The 25,784-nt window shown below is 43.8% G+C and overlaps 1 protein-coding gene across 16 annotated transcripts; it reads right to left on the reverse strand.

Moving 5' to 3' along the window:
* Nucleotides 1-136: 136 nt before the first annotated feature.
* ERMARD (ER membrane associated RNA degradation) lies at nucleotides 137-25,784 on the reverse strand. 16 transcript variants are annotated; one of them, XR_014267756.1, is made up of 19 exons: nucleotides 25,714-25,784; nucleotides 22,617-22,785; nucleotides 21,118-21,314; nucleotides 20,054-20,155; nucleotides 19,673-19,762; nucleotides 17,609-17,706; nucleotides 17,028-17,164; nucleotides 15,742-15,856; nucleotides 14,702-14,804; nucleotides 11,127-11,156; nucleotides 10,379-10,447; nucleotides 8,828-9,001; nucleotides 6,346-6,432; nucleotides 4,708-4,784; nucleotides 4,027-4,152; nucleotides 3,494-3,712; nucleotides 2,487-2,600; nucleotides 1,842-1,948; nucleotides 1,117-1,304 (listed from the first exon to the last, which is right to left on the reverse strand). XR_014267756.1 is itself a non-coding variant. In XM_082475819.1 (18 exons), exons 1-18 carry the CDS (start codon nucleotides 25,717-25,719, stop codon nucleotides 1,124-1,126), a joined length of 2,034 nt encoding a protein of 677 aa, XP_082331945.1. In that variant the 5' UTR covers nucleotides 25,720-25,784; the 3' UTR covers nucleotides 137-1,123. The 16 variants fall into 16 exon arrangements, 15 of the variants coding, with proteins under 15 accessions (XP_082331945.1, XP_082331943.1, XP_082331947.1 ...); XM_082475819.1 differs by lacking the exon at nucleotides 1,842-1,948 and having other exon boundaries at nucleotides 137-1,304; nucleotides 6,346-6,429; nucleotides 21,118-21,257; XM_082475817.1 differs by lacking the exon at nucleotides 1,842-1,948 and having other exon boundaries at nucleotides 137-1,304; nucleotides 21,118-21,257.

The following is a 25,784-nucleotide window of genomic DNA, read 5'->3' on the forward strand; positions in this document are numbered from 1 at the left end:
GCGCCAACACCAGGAGGGTTAGGAGTGGTTAAGCCTTCGAGACCCCACCCAGGAGGCTGTGACCGACCATAGGAGCACCTCCTCCAGAGATGGACATTCGACGTGGGCATCTGGCATCACATCAGGCAGAAGCAGGTTTCACTGTCTTTACCCACAAGTTCACTTTACTAGGGGGTTGCAGGTACTGGGCTGGTGAAGCAACAGATGGAACACGGATGGCTGTTGTCACAAAGTCCCACCTCCCCCACGGCGGCCTCCACGCTCATCTCTGACAGCTGAGAAGCCAGAACAGGCTGTGGGAAGTCCTTCCTGGGAGGCCAGACCTGCCAGCAAGGCTGGAGGAGGCCGTGCATCACGGCAGGTGGGTGCAGCCGAGCACACACAGACTGGGGTTGGGGGCAGCCCTGCAGGGGTTCCTGGAGAACCACAGCCTTGCTGCTGCCACCTAAGCGGACAAGGAGCTTCCTGCAGTGGCCACCCAGGGCCTCCTGTGAGGGCTGACCCGGCTCTTCCGGCTGCAGCCCTGGCCCTCACTCCTCTGCCTTCCTGGTTCCTGCACTAAACCCACCAAACCTGGAAACCCAGGGACGTGCTGACCGTTAGGCTTGCTGCCCAGCGGCTTCCAGGAGCTGTTCCTCCCCAACCCTCTCCCTCGAGATCTGAATCATATCAACCTTACTCTCAGCTCCAGGGACAAGGGTGACCAGCTCAAGTCCTCCCTCTACGCCCCAGTGGCCGGTCCAGGAGTAGACGTCCACCCATCCTGACTGGTGAGTGCAGGGCAGGGTCTTGGCCACAGCCATCGTTTCAAGATTAGGCCTGTGGCCAGTAAGATGAAGCTGCCCATTCCTGGGTGACACCTGGGTGAGAAAAATCTCTCCTCTGGACAGTATGCATTGGGAGATGAGGTCCAAAACTGCTATGGCCATTTGGTTCCCAGGGATTCAGCCTGAGGTTCACACCAACAACTTGCGAAAAGCAAATCAGGAAACTGCAGAGCAACGGACCTTGTGCCCTGATCAAGCAGTACCTGGAATCCACCCTGCCTTTGGATTTTCAACTCACATGCTGTGAAGTCTACTCAGGTCGGGTTTTCTGATAGATCCCAAAGCATCCTGACTTATTAGACTACTTTACTCGTGGATTTCTTGGCTAAATGTATTAACATTTGTTTCTTCTCACTAAAAGTCCAAATTTTCAACAAGGCCGCCTGTGTGAGATTGACAGCTTCATCCCACTTGTTCTTGTCTTGGCTGGTGTAAGCCGCCAGGTTCTCTGTGTACTGCAAGATGGACTTTAAGAACCTGTTTAAAAGAAAGAAATCAATTTCTTTATCTATTCCCTTGTAAAATGCAATAATGATTTAAATGTATCCCCTTCATTTTGAAATTACAACTACAGTTCTGTAGTTAATTTTTGTCTGAGGATTCAAGAAAAAGAAATACATTCAAAACAGCAACGAGAGAATACAAATTGGATGAAGGAGAAGAACGCCGAACTAGAGTGTCACTGGAGGGGGTGGACGCCCAGACTCCACACAGCTCACACACCCTCCATCTTTCTCTCCCAAATCCACATACGACGGATGCTCTTAGCTGATGGGACTCGGTTCCAGAAAGGACCTTAGAGGCCGTCTGGACCACACTCACGCGTAATAAACCCACAGGACACAGGACCTCGGGGGCTGCGCCTCCTGTTCCCACCCTGATAACCAGCCTCACCCGCCCTGACGGAGAGAGGGGCCACCCCTTCAAAGGAGACACGTCCCACCTGGAGCAGCTATTGCTGTTGAAAGGCTTTTCCTGAAAGATAATTCGTCAGAAAGTTCACAGGGGAATTACCTCTGACTGATGGGAAGAAGTGCCATTTTCACATTTTCCAAGTTCTCCTCAAAGTTTCCCAAGTAGCCTAAAATTTTCTCCAACTATGAATTTTTGAAATTTTCACACTTAGGGAGAAGTTAAAAGAATAATATGATGAAAATCCACAGACCCTTTGTCTAGAGGCGTAGCTTTCACTTAGGGTGATTTTGCCCCCAGAGGACTGCAGCAATATCTGAGCCGTTTTTAGTCGTCACAACTGGGGGCTCCTGGCGTCTAGTGGGTGGAGGGCACCACCCTACAGTACCCGGGGCGGCCCCGCGGCAGAGACAGTCCACGGTTTTGAGCCGCGGCCTGGCCCCAGGCATCCGCACAGCTGCCCGAGACGGAGGCAGCCTCTCCAGCTTCCTCCCGACAACACTGTCTGGACATTATTCTTACACCAGAGGGAGGAATTCCGAAATCATTCACATGTAAATCACATTAAATTTTCTGAAACGTGTCAGTTTTAAAGGCTCACAAATTTGCACTGAAGTCCACAGAGAAGAACAGTTCAGGACCAGACTGTGGGGTTGAAAAAAATCACCAAGAAAATAACCAACAGGAGTGAACATGATTCAGAATTACCAAAACACAGCTTCATCTTCTGTAAGTGAGGACACTGACCTTAGATACTGCTGGTATTCTGAAGTATTTTTCCCAAGAACCACATGAATGTTGACCAATTCCAGCGCAATCAGCAATAAAATCAGGTAAAGCATAGGAGACAGAAGCTTAATACTAAAAATAGATAAAGTAAGTTAAAAGTTAATAAACGTTAAGTATTTATCACCTTTATAAGGAGAAAAATGTTTCACCTAACCACTCCTTCTTTCAAAAGTCCTTAAATCCAAACTTCTCAAAAGAACACTCTTGTGTGGACGGCCGTTTTCCAGGGGCCGTGGCCCCGGCCCCTGCAGGCTGTGCGGGATGCCCGCCACCCTTGGGCCTGAGCTCCTCGCCTGGTTCTGAGCCCGCAGGTGCCCTGCCTGCTCTGAGGACCGGGCTCCACCGCTCGGCACCCGGTCCCGCCACTCGGCTCCCGGTCCCTTTGCCCAGCGGCGGCTCCTTCCTTACAAGTCAACGTTCAGCAAAGGACTCTCCCAAGAGGAGAAACACAAATGGCTTAAACGTGAGAATGGGTTCCACGTCTCTGGGACCAAATTCCAGTTAAAGTCAGACTCCAGTCTTCCCGGGAGGAATTTTAAAACATATCCCATTTTCGGGAAGGATGTGATGTCACAGCATCATCTCATCAGCCGCCGCTGAGGGTGTAAACTGGCTGTAACCTTCCGAAAGCAAAGGAATACTTACTAAAAGCTTCATAAACACAGATACCATTCAACCCAAAAATTCTAGGAATTTGTCCAAAATGGTAAATTCGTGAGAATGTAGCACATTCTACAATACACAACGCTGGCATCCCCAGGTAAATCTGCTGTTATATTTTAAATCCAAATATTCATTTGGGTCCATAGAACCCATATCCCAAAATTATAAATGGTATTTTAAAGTGACACATATGTAACTTTTCCTGAAAATAAGTATTTCTCTGAAGTCAGGGGTAGAAATGTACCCAGAGGTTAAGAGCTGCCCAGAAGAGCTCCTCTAAACGAGACCCGCGAGCCGCGCACCTGTGAACCAGGCGCAGGTAGTTCCGCCGCTGCCGGGAGCGCAGGCTCCTGTCCTCCCACTGCCGGCGCCTCAGCTCCACGCAGGCGGCCACCTGGCCACACACGCGGCGGCAGTGGGCGCCGATCTTCCGGAGCACGGCCAGCACCTCCAGGACGGCTCTGGGGCAGAAGAGGGTCCGGACAGGGATGCTGCAGAGCTCACGGAGCAGCTGGGGCCACCTGCAGGACAGAGCGAGAGTCCCGAGGACCTACGGTCGCCGGTCCTCCGCGGCCTGCACACCTGCCGCGGCCTCCAACGCGGTCTCGGTTTCCTGCTGCAATCGTTACACTGGGCGGGTGTTGATGGTGAGAACAGATCGTGTGTTGTAACGTCCGTCAGACAGACCAACGCACGCACCATCAGGGCTTATCTAATAATTCCTCCTGGGACACAGTGGGATTCTAACACTACCTTCAACGTGTAAGACTTCAAACACAGAAAACTGCGAAGTCGGCGACCCCAATATACTTCACCCAGGATACCCTGAACTTACTTCTCAGGAGGAAGGTGCTCCGAGTCGTGAGGAACGCGGTGGGTCTCGGGCACATGGTGACACAGCTCAGCCACGATTTCTGTGATTAAAGAGCGGCAGGCATTTATTTCAGAATTACCTTCTGATCTGAAAAAGAGAAAACATTTAAAGATACATGACAATGAGCAAGATGCCTAATTAGTGCCAGTGCAGAATATTTATTTCAGTGGTTCACTGAGCAAAGCACTCAATCTGCAACTTGCTTTCCCCAAAAATAAAATGAAAAAGCCACCATCAGAGGGAGAGGTAACAATAAACGACACAACACGCTGTGGGCGATGCACGTGCTGTCAGAAGATGCCGTGACCCGCGAGAATCCTCCCTCGAGCTGACTCTGCAGTGTGTCCACGCCCACTCCTCTCCTGAGCTTCAGACCCGCTGTCACACCGTCCACTAACCATTTCTGCCAGATGCCACCCTCCTCCCCACGAGGCCTGCCTCTCGTCCCTGTGCCCTTGGTCTCTGCAAACGGTTCCCCCACGACCGGGCCCTGAACCCCCAGTCTTGGCCCTCCAGTCACCAAGACCTAGCAACCCCTCCTTGGGATCTGTCTCCCGACGGGCTTGCCAGAGGAAAAAGAATCGTTCAGAGGCTGACGTTCTCGGACCCCCACGAGGCCTGCGTGACTTGGGGGGCACTCACCGCTGAGCCTCCCTTTCGGATCCTTCAGGCAAAGGCAGCAGAGGCCAAACTCCGATGCTCCTCTCACAGCTCAGCACCTGACAGGACAATGTACAACTGCTTTTCAAGATTTTTAAATAATGTTCTAGAAAATATGTTTTTAAGTTGTTACAGATGTTGTCGTCACTTCCAAGAAAAGACACATCTGTAAAACTGTTACAGATGCCACACTTTAAAACTCAGTGATAGGTCTGTTACTCGATCAAATCAGGTAAAGGGAGGCAGGTGAAATATGGGATTCCAAGGAAGTGTCCAAAAGTCTTCTGACGCCTCCTGGTGAGAGTTGGTCCGTGTCCCCGCCCCTGGTCGGGGCCAGCCGTGGCGAATGGCCGTGGCCTTGAGAACACAGGGAGAAGCAGGTCGGAGACGGGCCCCTCCCCTCGTCCCCACCTCCGCTCGGGTGCAGCTGGCCGAGCACCAGCACAGACTTCCACTCCTCAGATGGGTTCCTGCCCGGCAGAGCCCGTCCCAAATTTATGACCCACAAAAGCACAAGCAAATTAAGTGGTTGTTGTTGATGCCACCAAACGAGGTACTTTGTTACGCAGCTGATACCCCGAGCAGCGGACTTCGAAAGAACAGGATGCAAGATCGGCTGCAGAATAAAAGGTGACTAAATCACATGCGGCGGGAGTACGATGCCACGGAAAAGGTGAAGGTGCAAAACGCCCACTGTGGGGAAAGGAAGGGGCGTCGACCAGGGACCTCGAAGCAGCAGCCAAGGAGCAGGAAGGCTGGCTCCTCGAAGCTTCTCTTCCTTCCAGAACCTTCCCTCCTTCGTTAAAGCCTCCCTCCCTGAATGCTACTGGGTCCTCCTTCTACCGGCTTTTGTTCTGGAAGCTCGGAATCACGATGGGCAGACAGTGCGATGCGAGTGGATAAAGGTACCAGAGCAGCCCGACGCGCCATCGCAAACAGGACCCGCTGACACAGGAACTCAGGCTGATTCCTTCCCTCAAACAGCACAGACAGAACGCCGCTGGATTCTGCTCCTGCACGTCTGCTGATAACCCCCTCCCACCTGATGCTACTCAGGACCTGTCTTCTCCAGGCTCGGCTTCTCCCCAGCGCCACTGCAAATCTCCCCAATCCATTCTGTGCTGATTTTACAGCTTCCTTTTAGAATTTCTCAAGTTAGCAACTATCATGATTATTATATTCTTGGAGACAACCCCATTTTTGCCCCCTCGTACCGCCTACCATACAGAAAATAAAGTCCCTAAGCTACTCGCCAAATTGTAACTTCCTGGTAGAAATGCTTAAGAAAGTTTGTTGCTTGCTTGTTTACTTTACAGGTTAACAAAGGCTGGCCTCATAAAGCTGGCGTCCCTCACCACCGAAAAGCAACACCTATGACCGGTCCCAGGTTAACAGCACTCAGCCACCCATCAAGTACCAAGAACGCCGAGGACACAAACTCCACCACAGCCCTAACTGCTGGACCTTACAAAGACACAGGGGCTTGGCCAAGGCCATGCGTCCAGGAGGCGTACAGGCTACAAAGCCAGGTCTGCGAACTTGTAGCCCGGCTGGACAAGGCCGGCCTGTACCTCTCAAATCTCTGCAACAACTGACCTGCACACGCCCCTCCCCACACACCTGCTTTTTAAGCTGAGAAACTGGATGGCAGCGAGCGCCGTAGGCTTCTGCAACACTCACCAATGCTCTCACTGCTGCTTTTTCCTGCTTTAGAGAAAACAGACAATTGTTACTACAACTTCTGGTCAGGCTTCTACTTTTCTTCTATTGCATCTTAGGTCATTTAAGAGTCCCAATTTCCAATTAGCTTCCTTCACATAATTCTCTCAGCTAAAAGCAAGCAAAACTCTTCATTAAAATAGGTCTAACATAGTAGTCAAACCATAACCAACAAAATTTTTAAATGAGGCTGATTAACAATGATAAATTACAAAGGCCACTCTGTCCACAATGCAGCAAAACAAGAAATAAATGGGGGAAAAAAAGATGCTAAACAATTGGAAAATGTAAGAGATTCTCCTAAAAATCTAGGACATAAGAATTTAAACATTAAAAATCAATATAACTAAAAGAGGATTACATACTATAAACACTCAATTGCCAAACATACATTTTTATAAGAGTAAAAATAACATTATTTACAGCTGACACATCTGTATAACTGGAAAACCCAAGTTGGCGGACTATTACAAAGTCAGTGAGTTGAGAGTGGACAAATTTAATACACAAAAGTCAAGAGCTTTCCTACGTATAAGCAGTAACTACCTAGAACTCTCAATAGCACAAAACAACTCATATAGTTAGTCGTTACTTGGAGAAGAGACGCACTCAACTTTCACCCACGCAGATACCTACACAGGTGCTACACGGAGCAGAGAGGAACCAGCCCTCACTGCGTGGTGAACGTCCGGCGGGGTCGCCAGGACTCACATCTGAAGTCAGTGACGAGCCGGCAGCCACCACAGCACACGCGGCTTCTCCCCTGAGACAGGAACCCCAGGAGGGCCTCAGAGCACAGTGGGGACACATGGGGGCCACACCCCTCCCAGGGGCTCAGGGGAGCAGTGGGGGTGGCAGAGGAGGGGGACGCGGATCTGGGGCACCAGCTTGAGGTAGAGGATTGAACGTGGAGAGTGAAGAGTGGGGACTGGCCTGTGTCAGGGGACAATGTTCAATCTTGCAAAAATGTCAATTATCCCCACATGAATCCATCAGGAGCCCATTCCTGTGGGCTGGTTGGTTGGGCTTGGGCTTTGTGTTTAACTACACGGGTTCACTGGAATAATAACAATTAGAGAAGAGGCAGGACAATTCTGAAGAAGAAGAGGGATGGGAAAGTAATCTCTCAGATATCAAACTGTATCATGAAGCTTAGTAAAGACAGGCAGAGAGAGTCCAGGTCTGGAGCCCAGTGCACACAGTACAGAGATATTTATTCTCTAAATGGTGTTCGGCCAACTTGCAAGCAATTTGTTAAAAAAAGAAAAAAAGTACAGCTAGATTCTCTAACTCACTCCCAGGTGAAATAAATTCCAGCCGGATCAATAGATGTAAATGAGGAAAAAAGCTATAAAACTATACAGGAAAACATATGAATACATTTATAATTTTGGAAAGCAAAGGGTCTTTTAAGAACGACTTCAAATGCATAAGTCAGAGAGAAAAAACATCAAAACCTAAAGACCGGTAACAAGCAACACATACTCTGAAAATGGCAAATAAGGCTAATAAACCAGTGAGGAAAATGAAACTGAATAAAACAGAGCAAAGACGTTAACAGGAAGTTCACAAAAGAATTTCAGCATCATAGTTAGACATTTTCCACAGCAGAGAAAATTCTAAATCACCCATCAATGAAGGACAGCTTAGACAAATAATGACACATTGATAAGATGGGGTAACAAGCAGCTGAGATAGAGTAAGGTAGAACAAAGTTGCCATAAATAAACTGTTTATGAAATGCTAGTTACAAAACAGAGTATGTCCTGCTTTGGAACCCGCACTGCAGGCTCATGGAAAGATGTGGAAGCAGAGACACCCAGCTACTGACAGCAGTCACCTCTGGGAGAAGGGATTCCTGAGAACTTTCACTTTTTGTATTAATTTTTCTATCCTGTTGGACTTTTGAAACAAATTTTACCATAATTGTTACATGTACAGTCTGAAAAAAAGATTAAAATATAACTAACAATCTAACCTAAATTATTTCTTTTAAAATATAAAAGAATTACAGTTTATTGACAAATGAAAATATTCTACTCTCTCATTTAATAGTCCTCTGTAAATTTTTCCAATTTATTTAGTTAATACTGTTTTATACTTTGTTCTCTGGTTTGCAATATCCCATCACTGTTAAAAACACAAGCAAATGTATGCTTAGGAAATAGGGTGAATTATTTTAGGTGAGATCAAGTAATATTGATTTATTTGTTATAGACAAGACCTGTACACATGTACACATGTTCAGATGGAGGCACACTGTACTCATATAAATTAAAACAAAAGATGATTAAAATATAATTAATTACATTTGAAAATAAAACTACATTCCTTCACAACTTAATGATAGTGAATCTAATTAATTTTCTTTCCTACACATTACCTTAAACACTGATAATAGATCTTCATCAATAAATCTGAGTAAAAGTACAAAGGAAAATGCAAGCAACTGATTGGCTGCTTCTTTCGGAAATTCAGGTAAACTGATTTCCCCATGGCTTAAACGATCTCTTAGACGGGGACCTTCCTGATGGTTCAGGAAATCCCAGAGAAATTCCTATCAAAAAAAGGACACAGAAAATATTTGGTTAGTGTTCTCAGCAGAAAGAAGGAAAGTCCGAAGGCCCAGAAAGGGCAAGCCCGAAACATCTGAGGAGCTGCAATGTTCATTACAGAAAAGTTAGCCTGAAAAAGAAAGTCATTCAAGGTCACACAATGGAAAAGTATCAAGTTACGATAGTCCCTGGGATCTCTTGGCTTTATCACTGCTCTGGACTACCTCAGGCAGGACTGCACCCCACTAGCTCAGGACGGCCCTGAGGAAACCCCGTCCTCGGTAACTGCACCCCACCACCTCAGGCAGGACTCCCCTGAGGGAGCCCTGTTGTCTGTAACTGTACGTCCTGCTCCTCAGGCAGGATATCCTGGGGAGCCCTGTTTCTGTATCTGCTCCTTGGCTGATTGATAAGAACCTAAGAAGTTTGTAGAACTCACCACCAGGGCTACAAAACTGCTTGCACGGCTCCAGTGTTTAGTAAAAGCACCCTTTCTCATTCTCACCCTCCTGAAAAACGAGAACTGAGTTGACCACATTTGGAAGCCAACTTTCCAATCAATAAAAGAATCCACTGCTGTGCTCTTGCATGGACAACACCATTTTTCTTTCCCCTCATGGTTCTCCTTCTTACATGTCCTCTCTCACATCACTTGTTTACTTTTGAAGCCCTATAAAGACACTGCTTCTTTCTTAATGGCAGAAATCCAAGGACTCTTCCACAACGTAGAGGAAACTGAGTCAGAAAACCCAATTTGCTGACCCAGGCAAATTGCTGATGGACAAACAGAATTAGACAAACTAGTTCAATCATCCTAATTTCCTGATGGCAGAAAGGATGCCCAGAGAGCGTACGGAATCTGCCTAGTGTCACACAGCTGGAACTGGAACCTAGGTTGCTAACTCCCAGTTAAAAGGAGAAAACATGAAAATTCTATTTACAGTCCAAAGTAGTCACTGCAGTAACTTCATAAAATACAAAACTGTGATAAGTAGAAAATGGCTCTAAATAACTACCTTCTCATCCAACACTCTGTCTTACTAGTCGCATCTGACTTTGCTGTCATTCACGAAGCAGATGCAGTCCCTGCTACCAGTGCAATACAAAAGCCACAAATTCAAATATTGCTCAGAATCAGGTCAGCGAAGTCATCAGGCCTTAGGAGAAGGACATTTAAACAAAAAGCATGAAGCACAGTATCTGAGTTGGGCTCAGAGCCAGCAAATGACAGTTGCACAGACAATGAAGTTCAGACATGGCAATGCTTCAGAAGCATTTCTTATGGGCACGTCACAAGCCAAAATTAACATCATTTTTGAGAAGTGCCAATCACATCCATAAATAAAAGGATGTTAGATTGTAAATGCCTAATACTTTACCATCGCAGGCTCTCCAAGGAAAAGAGGAAGTTGATTGATTTTACCATCATTCAAGTGTTTTGCCAATATCTAGAACACCAAAAAGAAGTAAGCTGATTAACTGGTACACATACAGAACTTTCAGTGTCAAAAGATATTATACATTTGGTATGACATGCTGTGTAAGTCCAAAGCAGATTAAATGAAATAAGGACAGTCTTAAGAACGTAGCAACCACCTGTTCAGAAAAGGTTTTCTAAACCAATACAATGACTTAAAAAAGATATATATATGTATTCTTAATTGTATGTGTTTATGTATATTTACATGTATATAGGTGTGTATATGTGTGTTTATGTATACTCATGTATATATGTGTGTGTGCATTTATGTGCATATATATGTATATGTGTATTTATGTGTGTTTATGTGTAGTGTGTGTATACAGGTATACATGTATATGTGTGTTTATGTGTATTTGCAAACACTGTGTATGTGTATATGTATATATGTGTGTATATATTTATATATGTATGTTATGGCCTTTCCATAACTTTAGAAACTAGGTTAATAAGACTGGGTCTCAATTAGTCTGAAAACTATATTCAACATTATCATCACCTTTTTCTTTTTTCTTTTTTTTTTTTCTTATATGACTATCAACATTTTCCTGTAAGCATATGATTTATGGCTGATCTTTAATTTTAATTTTAATTTTAAAAGAATACAATGTTTCATTTGTTTCAAAATACCTTATAAGTTTACTTACCTCATCAAAGGTAGTATAAAGAGCTGTTGACTTCAGAAAAGGAAATAAAAGAAATAATTAAAGCGAAATACAAGTACTGTGACACTATTCAAAGCAGGAAAAAATTCTAGCACAGGGCCACAAATATGAAACCTTCTTTTGTAAATAAATCTTTATCTAGCAACACTTTGGGAAGAATGTCATTGACAACATAAACACAATATAAAAGACATGAAAATACAGCAACCCTGGCGGTTTAGCCGTGTTAGAATACTGCTCTCACAAGTACTGTAGCTCAGATACTTCTTTTTTTTTTTTTTTTTTTTTCTTTTCTGTTGAGAAATGTTTTTTTATTGTTCATGGACTACTGATCACAGACAGAACGCATCTGGCTTATTTGTGACTTCAAGTATTAGCTCCACATTTTAGGTTAATGCCAATATTTGAGAATCAGGCCTGAGTGAAAGCAGTAATGAATACTGGATAGAAATGACAATCAAAGTCCGAAGATTTCCAGAGGTCTGATCTAAATCAGCACATCTCAGTTAAGGGGTCTTTATGATCTTATAGATTTGAATTTAAAGTTTGTAATTGAGTTTAAGGACTTGATAAGAAAACAGCATTTTTATTTTGCAAATTAAGGGTAAAATGGCTGTTCAATTTCTTCATACAAACTGGGCTTTTAAAGCATACATTTGACTAGCATACTTAAATATTTTACCCTCCAAGCATTTTTTTTCTCTTTTTTTTTTTAACATCTTTCAGATACTTCTAACACTTATTATGCCACAACTTCACAAATCACTACTCACACAGAGCACTTCTACTGATGGCTGGTATTTGTGTGCAAGTGAGCACAAATGAATATTTTCTCCAACAAATAACCTTTGTTTCTCATGTGTCTTGGTATAATTAGCCCAGACTTTATAGACACGGCTCGGGGCCAGGCTGCCTCAGCACTCTAATCCCATCGTCCACACCTTCTACAAGTGAAACCCTGAGCACCTCCATGCTCAGGTTTCTCTGCAAAACTGGAAGTGAGGAATGCCCATCTCAAAGGCTGCTGGGGAATTCAGCAGGATTTTACACACTGTGTGTCAAAATCAGTATCTTGTGGAAGTCAAGTGCTCAAGAAATGTGTTATACTTATTAATGCTTATTTACATATTTTCATTTTAATATTATCAAATACTCCTGAACATTTATTACTGTGCAGATGACTCTAAAGCCCATGTATTGCTGACCCTAAAATTTTTTCCAAGCTCTATTCTAAATACTCAATTGCCTACTAAATATCCCCACTACTTCTTCAAAAAAGCTGAACTTTTCATTCACCTCCATAAACGATGTGAATTAACTTCTACCTTTCTTTTTTTCTGCCACGCCGTGCAGCTTGCGGGATCTTAGTTCCCTGACCAGGGATCGAAGCGGGCCACGGCACAGAAATTGCGTAGTCCTAACCACTGGACTGCCAGGGAATGCCCAACTTCTACCTTATTTTATGGAGTTGGTATAAATGTCTTACCTCTCACCCCTAATACATACAAGTTTCTAAAAGTCACTAGGTCTTTGCTCATCTTCATATCCTGCACTGATTCTGAAGAGACCTTATGCCATAACAAGTATTCAATAAATAATTACGGCATTTGCACAGCACTTTATAATTTTCATGTATGTATTGCTTTGTAAATAAATTGATGCTATGTTTATTCTGGATAAAAGCCTGGGCTAAAATTTAAGATATTCTTCGATAAACTACATCCTCTGTAGAAACAGTCACACTATTTATTTGTGCAGTGAAATGACAACTGAATAACCAAATTCATGACACCACAGAGCCGTGCAGTGACTGGTCATGTTACCATGAAGTCAATTCTAAGAGCACTCGAGTGAGAGCTGTGACAACTGGGGCTCTAGTTTCTGCTGGAAGACCCAGGCTTCACCCCACAACACTGGACTGGGCAGAGCCTACATGAAAGGCACCGGCTGTGGGCACCAGCGGACATAAATATGGATGACCCACTCCGAAGGGGCCTACACCAGAGAGCTCTACAAAAACGCACATAAGGCAAAGCGGAACTGCCTCAAGATAAGACAGAAGGAGAAAGCAGAGAAAAGCAGCTGTTAGATCTGAGTAGATGTGGCTCTGGGAGGTCACCACTGTGGCCGGGAGTGGTCAGGCAGGGGACAGTGGGCAAAGTGAGAGGAAAGACACGCATGTTCAGGAACTGGCGAGGAGCTTAAATTATGCTGGGGAATCAGAGGGAAAACAAACTGGAGAAAGGCTGAGGCCAGACTCTGACATCCTTACAAGCCATGCAGAAGCGTGAGCCTTGCAGGCAGGCACTGGGAGCCATGGAAGGTTTCTAAGCAGAGGAAACCATAAAAGACACAGGAATACTCGTGAGTCTAGAAAATAATTAGTGGCAGTGTGAGAATGGATTAGAGAAGGGGAATCATGAAGACTTGTGGGAGATGAGTTACCAGGTGAGTGTGATGGGGCGCCAGGTGAGGCCTCAGCACTGAAGGACCACAAGACAAATCAGGGGTAGAACCGATCGGCAGGGCAGGTCCATGAGGAGAATGGACTGCAGGCAGAGCATATGATGGTGCTAAAGCTTGGTGCAGAGCAATTCAGAGGATAAGGATAATAAGGAATACCAGAGAACAAATTTGTGGAAGAAAAAATTTGCTTTTCTGAAATAAAGTAAATTAGAGATGCTGGGGGAAACTCATATGAAGATATTCAACAAACAGGTGCAAACCTAACTCAGGAGATCAAAGAACCATGAGTTAGAGACAATGCCTTGGAGACTGCTGGAACTTAATGCTATAAATTGCCCTCCTGGCACTGCTTTAGCTGCATCAACAACTTTTGCCATGTTGTGCTTTCATTTTTATTAGTTTCAAAGTATTTACTAATTGGTGTTGCTCCCACACAGGTAACAGCTTAAGGCATGGTATTATGTGAGGTCTCCCAAGGAATAAATATAAAGAGAGTACAGGGTTGAGAACAGAATTCTGAGGAATGCCTATATAAAGGGGCAAAAAGAGGAAGCTGAACTAGTGAAAGAAACAAGAATACCAAGTATGGTAGATGCTGCTGTTTGTCCCATAATATATATTCTCCCTTTCCCCTACCTAATGGATTTTCCCATAGCTAACTAGGCCCACGGCCACCCAGAGACATCGCTAAGCCTCCATGGCAGTTTTGGCCAAAAGGAAGCAGTATCCTTCGAGAAGGGCATGCTGTAGACCACACACGGCCCACCTCATGGGGTTACAATAGTACACCAGTAAATATGGCTACAGAGAAAACATAAGCATCAACTCATTTTATGACACCATTAGGTTTAAAAGACTACTTGGAAATACGACAGAACCCTCAAAGACAATCACAAATAAAATAAATATATAACATATAAAATCACAATAGGAAGCCACAAAAAATGACAGTCCAGCCTTCCAAAGAAAGTTCTTAGCTAAAAAATTCATTTAACAATAAGCAAAAATATGATATTAAAAACTTTTAATTAGGCACAGAAAAATGTCGATACAGCAACAACAGTCACCATCAACCATTTAAAGCAGTGTACCTCAGCAGTCAGAAGTCTCTTTGGACATTTGTTAACTGTGGCAAAAACTTTCCTAAGTCCAGTCTCTAGTTGCACCAATAACAAGATGGCACAGTCAGCAAACCTGTGAAATTGAAGGAAATAAGCAAAACTTCATGTTTTCAAAGTAAACACTGGCACCAACACCATAATAAGGGTGCTGTATTCCAGATACTACCAATATGTGTCCAAAGCAAGGAGGAGTGACATTACTCACTAATATGAGAAACAAAAACAGAATCGAAGTCTCATTAGACTAGTGACTGCAAAACTATTTTCCAGTGTTTTAATGTATGATGAAACATTTTTAGCAGCTGCAGTAGAATAAAGTATCATCAAAGATCTGCTAAACTTGTTTCATCACTTCTAAAAAATACTCAGAAACCAGGATTTCAGTGGTTTCTCAAGGTATCCAATCAAATGTACAGATCAGGATCAGGTAACTTGAAAGGAAGCAAAGACCACTGACCTCCTGATGCTTACGCTCCTGGGCTTGCTCCCCAGGGAATACAGAGACAAACTCACATCTTCTTTCTCTCATGATTCTCTAACATTGGACACCATGTTTCAGTCACAATAAGAACTCAAAAAAATATTAATAAGTTGATTCTGAAAAATAATTATCAGGGAGTTCCCTGGTGGCCTAGTGGCTAGGATTCCGGGCTTTCACTGCTGTGGCTCGGGTTCAATCCCTGATGGGGGAACTGAAATCCCAGAAGCTCCACAGTGCAGCCAAAAAATTTTTTTTAATTTTTAAATAAAAATAAATTTATTAGTTAAATAAAAAATAATTATCTTTATTAATTGTACAAAAACTGTACAAAAAATAATGTTTAAAACACAGTTACAAGATGCCTTTTAGTTAATTATATGAAGATATTCTATGCTCGGGTCTGCTCTTGAGTCAGTCCCACTCCTCCCTGCTCCAACTCCAACAGCGACAAAGCAGGAAGGTTAGGGTTTTAAGAAGGCCTGGCCTCCAAGCTGCCAATGACCACTTTGTAATGCCACACTTCAGGTACCTGTTTGACTTGAAATTGATTAATGCAACTTCCCAATACGGCAACATGATTTTTAGTATAAAAGTGGATTTCTTCATCACTTCTTCTAATACTGAAAGTACCTCATAAGTAACATCTGTAAAAATAGCAAATATTTTTAAGCACAACCACACTAATCAACTGAAAAAAGGTGTGAACACACTTAGGGAGTGATGCCACTGAGCCGACCTCTTCAGGAAGATAAACCGTGGGCCCCGGGCAGCGTGCCACCTAAGCGTGAGACCACCTGAACTAGGGCCAGGGTTGCAGGTGACCACAGGCACCCTTGGAAAAAGGGAACGTGGGCAACTACATCTCTTTAGTCATTTAAGCTACAACAACTTTGAGTAGAGGAGTTCAGGGTCAACAAGCTGACCACACTGACCAAGAAAATTAAATATATCTTCAGAAGATACAGGAACCAAGTGTGAACCCAAAGGTAAACTATGGACTTAAGGTGATTATCACTTGTCAATGTAGGTTTATCCTTGGTAAAAAATGTACCCTCTGGTGGGAGATGTTGATAATGGGGGAGGCTGTGCATGGGGCGGGTGTGGACGGGAAATCTCCGCACCTCCCTCTTGATGTTGCTGTAAACTTAGAACTGCTCTACAAAAATAAAGTCTTAAAGAATATAAACATTATTGGCAGTCACCTGACTACCAGAAGGATCCATGATACAAAAAGGCTAAGACTGCTGCCGGGACCAAGACGATCTGTACTGTTCCCTCCAGGATTAACATCAGCAAATACAGACACAACACTTCAGCCAAAGTGGAAAAGAATGAGCCTGGAGCAAACACATGGTTTAATTGCTCTTTCAAAGTCCTGTGTCCCCCAACCCCACTAATTTGGTAAATGGCTTTCTCGTGAAAACAAAAGATGATATAGGAGAACATTTATACTACTGGTACTTTTGGCATAATGATTATGAGTACAAAGGCACGAGAGCTAAAAGGAGAAGGGAAAGTGCGTTACAAACTGGTCCAAAGCCATTTGTATGCCAACATATCTGCACGATGAACTAACTTTATCATTAATGTTGAGTCACGTAGCCGTGGCCCTCAGACAACCCTGGGGGCACTGTGGGAAGAGGTAAAGGTTGATATGGCCAAATTTAAGAGGTTCTTCATGAAACTTTCAAAGGCATCTTGCCCCTGGAGAATAACTATTCCACCTACAGAGTTCAAGTCTCAGTGCTATTTAATAACTCTATAAATATCTTTACAGAAATATATTCAGGGGAAAATGTGGCATGTGGTACTTACCAGGGAAAACGATCAAATCCTCTAAGCTTGTAAGAGTTATGAAAGGTCGATGTGCCAATGTGAACTTAGTTTGCTGAAGGTAACCCTTTAGTAGTTGACCCAATCCTGCTGTCAACAATATCATCATTGAACAGTATCTAGTGGAAAATACCATAGAGATCCATTAGAAAAACGAACTCAGCACACACATAAAAAGCTCTACTTTCAAAAAAAAAAGTTTAAAGTTAAGAAAATAAAACAGCATTAAATTGCAGAAAACTCCACAGGCTGTGGGGATGGAGCTCTGCAGTGGTCAGGAGGACCAGTGACGTCTCAGAAACCTGTGAGCTTGAACCTTGGGTCTCCCACGCACCAGGGCGCTGTGCCCGTCACCACCTGCGCTTCTGGGGCGCAAGTCAGTGAAATCATAACCCTATCACCACGCCAGTCATTCTGCCACTAACATTCAGTTTTATCTTCAAAACCCTGTCCCCAAACTCTCATTCTTCTCAAAATACATCTTTCCTTGATGTGAAATTCAAAATAAAACAAACTCTTAAGTATATCAAAAAAGAGAGAGAATCCCTCCCCCAGCACCTTACTTTGGAGGAATCTCCTGAGGTGCCGCGAAGCCGTGCCACAGGACGTTGCGAAGGTTGAGTCCGCACGGAGAGCCCACGAAGACCTTGAGCACGTCCATCTAGGTGGTGAGGGGGCAGATCACCGGGTCACTGAGTAAACCAATACAACACTGGGATTATGTGAGCTCTCTTCTTGGAATTAATGGAACCAACGGTATACAGTAATGATAACAATAATAATAGACCAACACTTGCTGAGCATTCAACATGTCAGACACATTTTGTGTTTATTTGTTACTCACTCACCCTCAGGACAACCTCTGAGGAAAGTACTATTCCCACTATGCAGAAGAGAAAAATATAAACAAGGAGAGGTGAGACCAAGGTTTCAGAGGCCACAAAGCCACAAAGGGGGATGAGATCCCACCCAGGCTACACTGCTTTCATACCATACATCAACATGGCCAGTATCTAGATAAAATAAAACAGAAAGTGATAAACAGAAACTCCACAGTAAGCAGCGTGTGCTCGTGATAAAATACAGAGGGCAGTGACGAAGGGCCAGACCACAGAGGCTCCAGCCTCTTCTCTGACTTGAAGCTCACCATTCACCTGCTCTGTCCCTCCATCTACAAAGCAAAGACCCTCCCAATACAAGGACCCTGCTTATCAAACTGCAATAATTATACCTTTCCATAGGCTACCTCTGGGTCTGGAGCACCACACCTTAGAGGAGATTCAGAAGAACGGAAGCCGTTCAGAGACAAAAAGAACTCAACCCCATGTCATACGAAAGAAGAGCTGAGCCTCCAGGAGACTCAGGAGAGGACAGAAGCTGTCTTCACACAACTGAAAGGCTCGCTGGGAAGAGGAGACAGATGCATTCTGGATTTCCCTCGAAGGGCAGGAAGTTATAAAGAGGGGTTTCAACTCAATGTCAAAAAGCTTGACAGCCGGTCCTTCGATGCTATTCTGGGAAGTCTTGGCTCTCACACTAATTTTAAACACTTTACTATCAACTTAATTAAATGTTAATGACTATAATATTAATAACTTAATATTGTTTTAAATTCAGTATTATTTTAAATTAATTGTTCATACCATCTGGGCAATCAGAAATATATATGCCAACGAACTAGGAAAATTATCTGGGAGCTAAAAGGGCTGCGGGTAGGCAAAAGGCTCACTGCACAACACAGGCAGGAAACAAAGAGCAGAAGAAAACGACGGAACTTAAGAACTCAGCGCGACACCAAGCAGTCTGCACTCCCCCCCCACCCTCCGCCAAAGAAAACAACCCTTCAGCTGACAAGGGGTAAGGAGCCCGTAAGAGTGGGAAAGCGCTACTGACACTGGGTTCCTCAAAGCCTTGTTTGTAGTGCCCTCCCGGCTCGGCACGGCCCTGGCTTCCTCCCTCGCCTCAGCCCGGCCTTATTCAGTCGCCCGAAGGTTATTCACTGGTCTTAATCGGTCTTGATCATGTGGCCTCTAGAAGGTTTGAAAACGTACATAGCTCTGCATGGTTTTTAATTGGCATCTAAATTTTTTTTCCACGGTAAGTTTGAACAGCTGCAAAAGGTATAATCTCTCGCATGTTAAAAATATTGATTTTTTTTAATAATAAAACTATAATATCACTCTTTAAAGGGTTAACATTTTATTCTAGAATAAGTTAGTATCATCATTTATAACTTGCAGAATTAGTATTATAATTAATACGTAATCAGTGGATCAAAAGACTTCAAATTGCTCATTTGCCTGGCCCCCCGGAGGTTATAATATCAGAGGCTATCCCACCAGAGGTCATCACATCAAAGGTTACCACTACACCTGAGGCTCTTACACCTGAGGCCCTCACACCAGCAGTCATCACACCAGAGGCTGTTATCAAACCACATTAACACTCAGGACAAGAGGGAGGTGTGTCTTTTGGCCGGAAAGGGGATGTGGGAAAGGAAAATATGCTTGAATCACTGAAATTAATTTTTTCCTAACAGAGCATCAATTTTTGAGGAACAGAAGTACAGCTAACATCGACTGTTTTGCGCTGTGTCTACTCCATCAGGTTTAGGTGAACAAGCTTACCACAGACTGCCCAAAGACTTGAGCGAGCTCCTCAGACGCAATCAGATCTCTTAAAAGAAAGGGGCATTCCTCCCCAATCAGTAAATACACCTAAAATTCAAACAAATATTGTGTAACAATCGTATTATGAGTCAGATGATGTTAACAAAAAAATCGCCCATAAAGCAAGCGTCTGTACAAATGAGAGGACAAAAGTACCGAAGACACTGCCGTCTTTGATCTCATAATCATTCAAAAAGAAAAATATTTTAAAAATCTGTGCTAAGTGATTGTATAGGAAAACAATACTTAAAATCAAGAAATCTGAGTGAAACTGCAAAACAGGTTAATGTTCTTTCTGATACTTTACTGGACCAACAACGAAAGAGTCCTCAAACTTACGTCAGCCAGGGCTCGCTCCAGACATGATGTCAGCTTCATTAAGCTAAGAGAAATAGCAAGAGATTGAAGACTTCCCAAGGCATCAAACATTTCAGGAAATAACTGTTTAGAATAAGACACATGTTAGAATTCGTGTTCAATAAGTATTATTTCTCAAAGGCACAGTTCTATTAATGGAGTTCAAACCTCTAATGATTTCAATTGGCATATTTTAATGACTTTTTTGGTATAGGTAAACATTTTCTATATAAATATAGCAATATCCAAAGAATCAAGAGAGATGTGTAACTCCTTAGACGTTCAATATCTAAGGAGTTTTTGGAAAGTTCTTTATTTAAATGCTTATTAAAAGCAATAAATCTGGCATAATTGTAAATTGAAAGGTCAAATATTTTGACCTAAATCTTATTTCCCATTTTGATTAGTTCTTAAAAATAGATAAACATAAGGCAGCTCACCCTGCCACTTAAGGGAGCTACTACACAGGGAAAAGGGAACACCCTTCCACCCTACATTAGGAAATCCAAAGTATTTTAGAATTAGACTCTTTTATAGTTACTGCTCTACTGTAATCATTTAATGTTCCAAGTGAAATGGTTGGTTTGAACCAACCACCAAACCAACCATCAAGCCATCCAAAACAAGGTCTGGGCCCCAAGCTACTCCTCCTCCCTTCTATTCGCCCTCAACAAGCCAAGCACCCCCACCTCCGGTCTCCTGGTCCCACCGTCTCAGGAACACCTTACTACCGGTCTGTAAGCTCTTTCTGTTTTTCTGGAGCTCTCCATTTCTCTCTGTCCCAGGACCAGCACCCATGCACCGAACTGCGTCCCTAAACCCCAATCCTGACGCCGCATCCAAAAACTTCCTTTGGTCAAAGGATGTCTCTCAGCTCAGGCTTTGCGGGCTTTGCAAACAGCTCCAACTTTGCCTTGCAACACTCAAGCCTTCCTACAGCCGAGGGCCCAGAGGATGGAGGAGACCCCTTTAAAATCAGCAAGTAATAAGGGCCTCTAAGTGGAATCTGCAGTCTTTTATTTCTAAAGGTTGTTCAAAAGCCGAACCTCTGGAACACCTGTCCACTGGAGCCCCGGTGAATATCGCGTTTCAAACTGCCCCTTGGTCAGAGACGACAAATGTAAGTGGACAGCCTGGCACACAGGGCCCAGCAGCCTCACGCTTCCCCCGTAATCCAGACCCTGGGCTTCAAGGATAAGAAAGCAAGTTAGTACCACAGCTCCACATCGTGTGATGCAAATGCCTAAATCATCAAAGAAAAAGGGTTTTAATTATGAAATTTCCATAAAGTTGGCAACCAGTTTATAATTGAACTTACAATAGAGATACTCATGTTGTTGAAAATAAGTTACATAGTGTTCATCTGATTATAAAAGAAAAACTCTCATTAGCGAGTTTGAAAAATACAGAAAGGTTCAAAGAAGAGAACAAATATTTTTTCATTTTCTCAATCTCTTTATCTGTATATAAGTTTGTACAAGATCAGCTTCATGTTGTTATATAAAATATTTTAACCTGACTTTTTAATGTAACATTATTAGACTATGAGATTTCCAATGACATTATTAATAATTATTATTATTAATTATTTTGGAACGTATTTAGAATATGAATTTTTGGTTTTGTTTTTTTGATAAGTTTTGGTTGAACATTCACATGGTTCACGACCAAAAAATATAAAAGGGTGAAAGTCTCCCTCCTGCCACCAGTTCTCCTTCCTATAGCAGCTACTGTTATAAATTCCTTGGCTGTATTTAGAAATATTTATACATACACAAGCAAATAATACAAATATGTGCTCCTCCTATATTTTCACTCAGCCATACAGCTCAGAGAGATTTCTGGATCAGAAAGATGGGCCTCCTCATTATTTTTCACCACTGCATAATATTCCCTTGCAGGCTTTTTTTTTTTTTTTTTTTTTTTTCATAATTTACTTAATCAATCCACTACTGCTTGACATTTGGCTATTTCCAATGTTTTTTCTTTCTTTCTTTCTTTTCTATTACAGAATGCTGCAGTAACTTGGCACAAACACACGTTCATACCTGTGACTGGGCCTGTCTTGTATGTTCCTGGATGGAATTGCTGGGCCACAGCACATTCGCTTATAATTTTTACAATTATTATTATTTTTCCCAACCCACATCCCTACTTCAAAAGACATACAAGAATGCCTGGAAGACATTTAAAATAATTGCATATATCACTGGTCATTCTATACCCTTAATTCATATGACTTCTATCTTCTTCCCTCTTCCACCTGGATCACGGGCCGTGAGCTGAGAGCCCCTCAGCCCTCACTGCCTCCCGACCCCTTCCTTCTCACACCTGGTTTTCAGAGCCCAGCTTTCCCTTAACTCTCCTATGCTTCTCTGGCCTCATTCCCTCTTTCCACACCGATTCCTTTTCTCTTTCAAATTAAGCCTGTACTATAACATCTCCTAACCCAAAAAGCAATGAGCAGAGAGGGAAATTTTACAGGTCAAGACATTTTAAATGCAACAGTATTGACGGGCGTTTGGGCTTCAGAGAAAGTACGAACCTGATTCTGTATAAACCACACAGTCTGTAATTGTCGTCCAGCATACTTCACCATTTTGAGTTACAATACTACTGATATCGCAATTTTCTCTGGCTTCAAACCCGAGTTTACAAATCATATCATACACTGAAGGAGAAAGACATGTGGTAATAGGATCCTCTATTAATATCTGAAATATAAAACATAAAACACACCGTTTAACAGGAAGTAAAACTTAATTTTAGTATGTATTTAAGTCACATGAAAATTCTATTCTGTCTGTTCTGAGTATATTCTATTCTGAGTATAGAATATACTCAGGTATAGCTACTGTGTTAACACGCTTTCCGAATGCCATGAGAACTATACGATTAAAACACTGTGATTAAATGTTAACTAAAGATTACTTATGCAAATATTTCCAAATAAATGTTTAAACATTTTAAATTACTTTATTAATCATAGTATTTAAGAATTTACAGAAGCTCAGTATATTTTATGGATAGTGCCTTATTCCTTTCAGCATTCCTTTGCTATCCCAAAGTTATCAAAATAAGCATTTTTAATGAGGGGTGGGAAAACAGAAAATCAAGCATAATGAGTTAAAAGAGAAGCAAAAAGCATAACTCTGACTCCCTATATGGTGTAAAAAGCAGCAAACCACACTGCTTTTCCATGAAGGATTAAATAAAACCAAATTTTCATAATTTTCCCGACATTACACGAAGCTCATCTTACAAACCTGCAAAGAGATCACATTCTAGGTCTGAAACCGACCTGGGGTCTTTATGTGATGTATCAAGTTCAGGGGTCTCTGTGCTCTAACATCAGTACGTGCTGGCAGCTCCCTGATCTGGAAGCCAGCCAGCCTCGGCTCCTCCATCCTGGTCAGCAGCACCCTGTCATCCTGTCCCCAGAGGCTTCACTTCCCCCTCTCTTCAGGCCTGGCTGTCAAGCAATCCTTTCAGGCCTGGCTGTCAAGCAATCCTTTCAGGCCCTAGCAGGTGAGGTGCTGCCCGAGAGACTCGTGCGGAACATTCAGCGGTCCTCTGGGGCACCTGCTCAGCCAGCCGGTGCCCACCCCTAGGAGCACTGCGGGACGGCGGGGGGAGGGGACTTGCTCCCGCCGCCTGCAGCCTGGGGCTTCCTGTGCGCTTCCTCTTCCTTTGAGCACTGCCCTGCAGCGGCAGCTGAACTCAGTCTGCAGTCTCCCCGACACCTGTAGGCCCAGCTTTACCACCGAACGCCCACCACAGACACAACACCGTGCATCAGTGTCTTCCCTTCAGAACTCTGCTTCCCAGACTTGCCAGGCCCTTACATGGAGCTGGCAGCTCAGTTTCCTCCTTAGACCCCTGAGTTTCAGCCATGCAGGGGCCCTCCTCTAAGTTTCTAAGCTTTAAAATTCCGACCACTTCCATTAGCTCCCTCAGTCCTAGGGGGAGTGACTGCTTCCCGCAGCTGCCGTGTCCACAATACTACTTGCAGAGATCTCTTTTTATCCTTTCAGATAACTAGTTAACAATTTTTACCTAGTTAACTCTTTATATCAAATTATCTTAGTGCAAAAACTAGTGGGGTTTGTCTCTGGACTAACACAGAAATATAACTCTAAAAGGTCACATTCGCATCAAAAGGGACTCCCTGCATTTTTAAAAAGGATTCGAACTCTAAAGGAATGAGCTGTAGTTCTGGAGTGACAGGTGACAGGCAGAAATGGTATTTCTGCACAAAAGCCCATCTACTCCACTAGCAAAGTGGGCCCTGGATTTGGCACCTGAAGTTGTAAAAAGGGGCTCTTTTGGTTGTAGACACTGGATCAACACAGTTGTCCCTCAGACTCAACCAAACAGTAAGATCTTAGAGCACAGAGACCACGTCTTATACAACATTGTATCCCCAGGACACAGCATAGACCCTGGCACACAATAAATGAAAAATAAGAGTTACATGAATAATTGGCTCCTCCTACCCTGAGCTGCAATACACCCCTCCAAGTCTCCAAGACCTTCAGATTTGAGGAATGGCTATATTCTACCCCTACCAACACACATACAATTCTACAAGGAGGCTTCTATGTTAACTTTTAAGCCCATACTCTGTTAGGCAATAAAATCCAACCTCAAATCAACAAACATTAGATGCTGCAATGCTCTGATTGTCACTCATGACAATAAATACATCATCCTGTGTATTACACTCAGGAACATGCCTGTCCCCCACTAGAAGCCAGAAACCCTGCATGTTTGTGTGCATGTATGTGCACCTCCCACGCCATTTTTGATACTTCAGTGTCTTGTCCAGAGCAGCATGGGGTAGTGCAAACGGCCTGTGCTTGAGAGCTGGAATGATCTGAGTTTGAATCCTTCCTCAGACTCTTTATCTCTTGCCTTGAAAACGTTACTTAACATACCTGAGGCTTTTAACTGTAAAACGGTGCAAAATATTATCACCTTCTCTGGTTGCAGTAATTAGAGATAATACTTGAAAAGCACCTAGCACATACTACTCAGAAAGTAGCAGCTAGTGCTAAAACTGCTGATAGATGACTGACATTGAACTCCCTGAGACAGGAATGTAAGTAAAATCCTTATTTTGAGGCAACCCCACTGAATCCGATCTACGGTCAGTTAATGAGACCCTTGTGATTTAGTTTTACGTTATCAAAATGGCCTAAAAATGTCCAATGTAATTCTGACTTGCAAATGTAAGCCAGAGGCGAGTATTCCTACACATACTTCCCACACTGCGCAGGGTACCACCTAGCGAAAACTTCCCTTAGGAGCGAAGGCCAGTCAGAACAAAAACTATAACCAACGGCGCGTTGTGCGAGCACGCCCCCGGCCCCGGTGAACAGAGCCTCCACACGCGCGCAGGGCGTCCCCTCGGCCCCACACCACGTCCTCGCGGACTGCAGCCGGGACCTCGGGCCCCAGGAACGACGTGGGGTCGGACGGCGCCAAGAGGCAGGAGGGCGGGCGGGACGGGTCCAGCAGGCGCCCACCCAGCGCAGGCACGGCCGCCCTCCTCCGCCGCGGCACGGGCTGCGGCCCGGACGGCGCTCCCCGCGCCGCACCCCGAGGGGCGCGCTCAGGAGAACCGGTGACACCAACTTTACCTCCATGACTTACGGCTCCCGGCCGCGGCACCGAGGGATGACGCAAGCCACGCCACGCCACGCCACGTCAC

This window comes from Balaenoptera physalus (genome assembly GCF_965194825.1).
Source record: "Balaenoptera physalus genome assembly, chromosome: 9".
Classification (NCBI taxonomy): domain Eukaryota; kingdom Metazoa; phylum Chordata; class Mammalia; order Artiodactyla; family Balaenopteridae; genus Balaenoptera; species Balaenoptera physalus.

Coding starts and splice junctions, on each gene's coding strand:
- ERMARD (XM_082475808.1), bottom strand. Junction 15,857..17,027: donor GGATTTGATCGTTTTCCCTG/GTAAGTACCACA, acceptor CTATTTTTACAG/ATGTTACTTATGAGGTACTT. Junction 3,713..4,026: donor GAGCACCTTCCTCCTGAGAA/GTAAGTTCAGGG, acceptor TCTGTCCTGCAG/GTGGCCCCAGCTGCTCCGTG.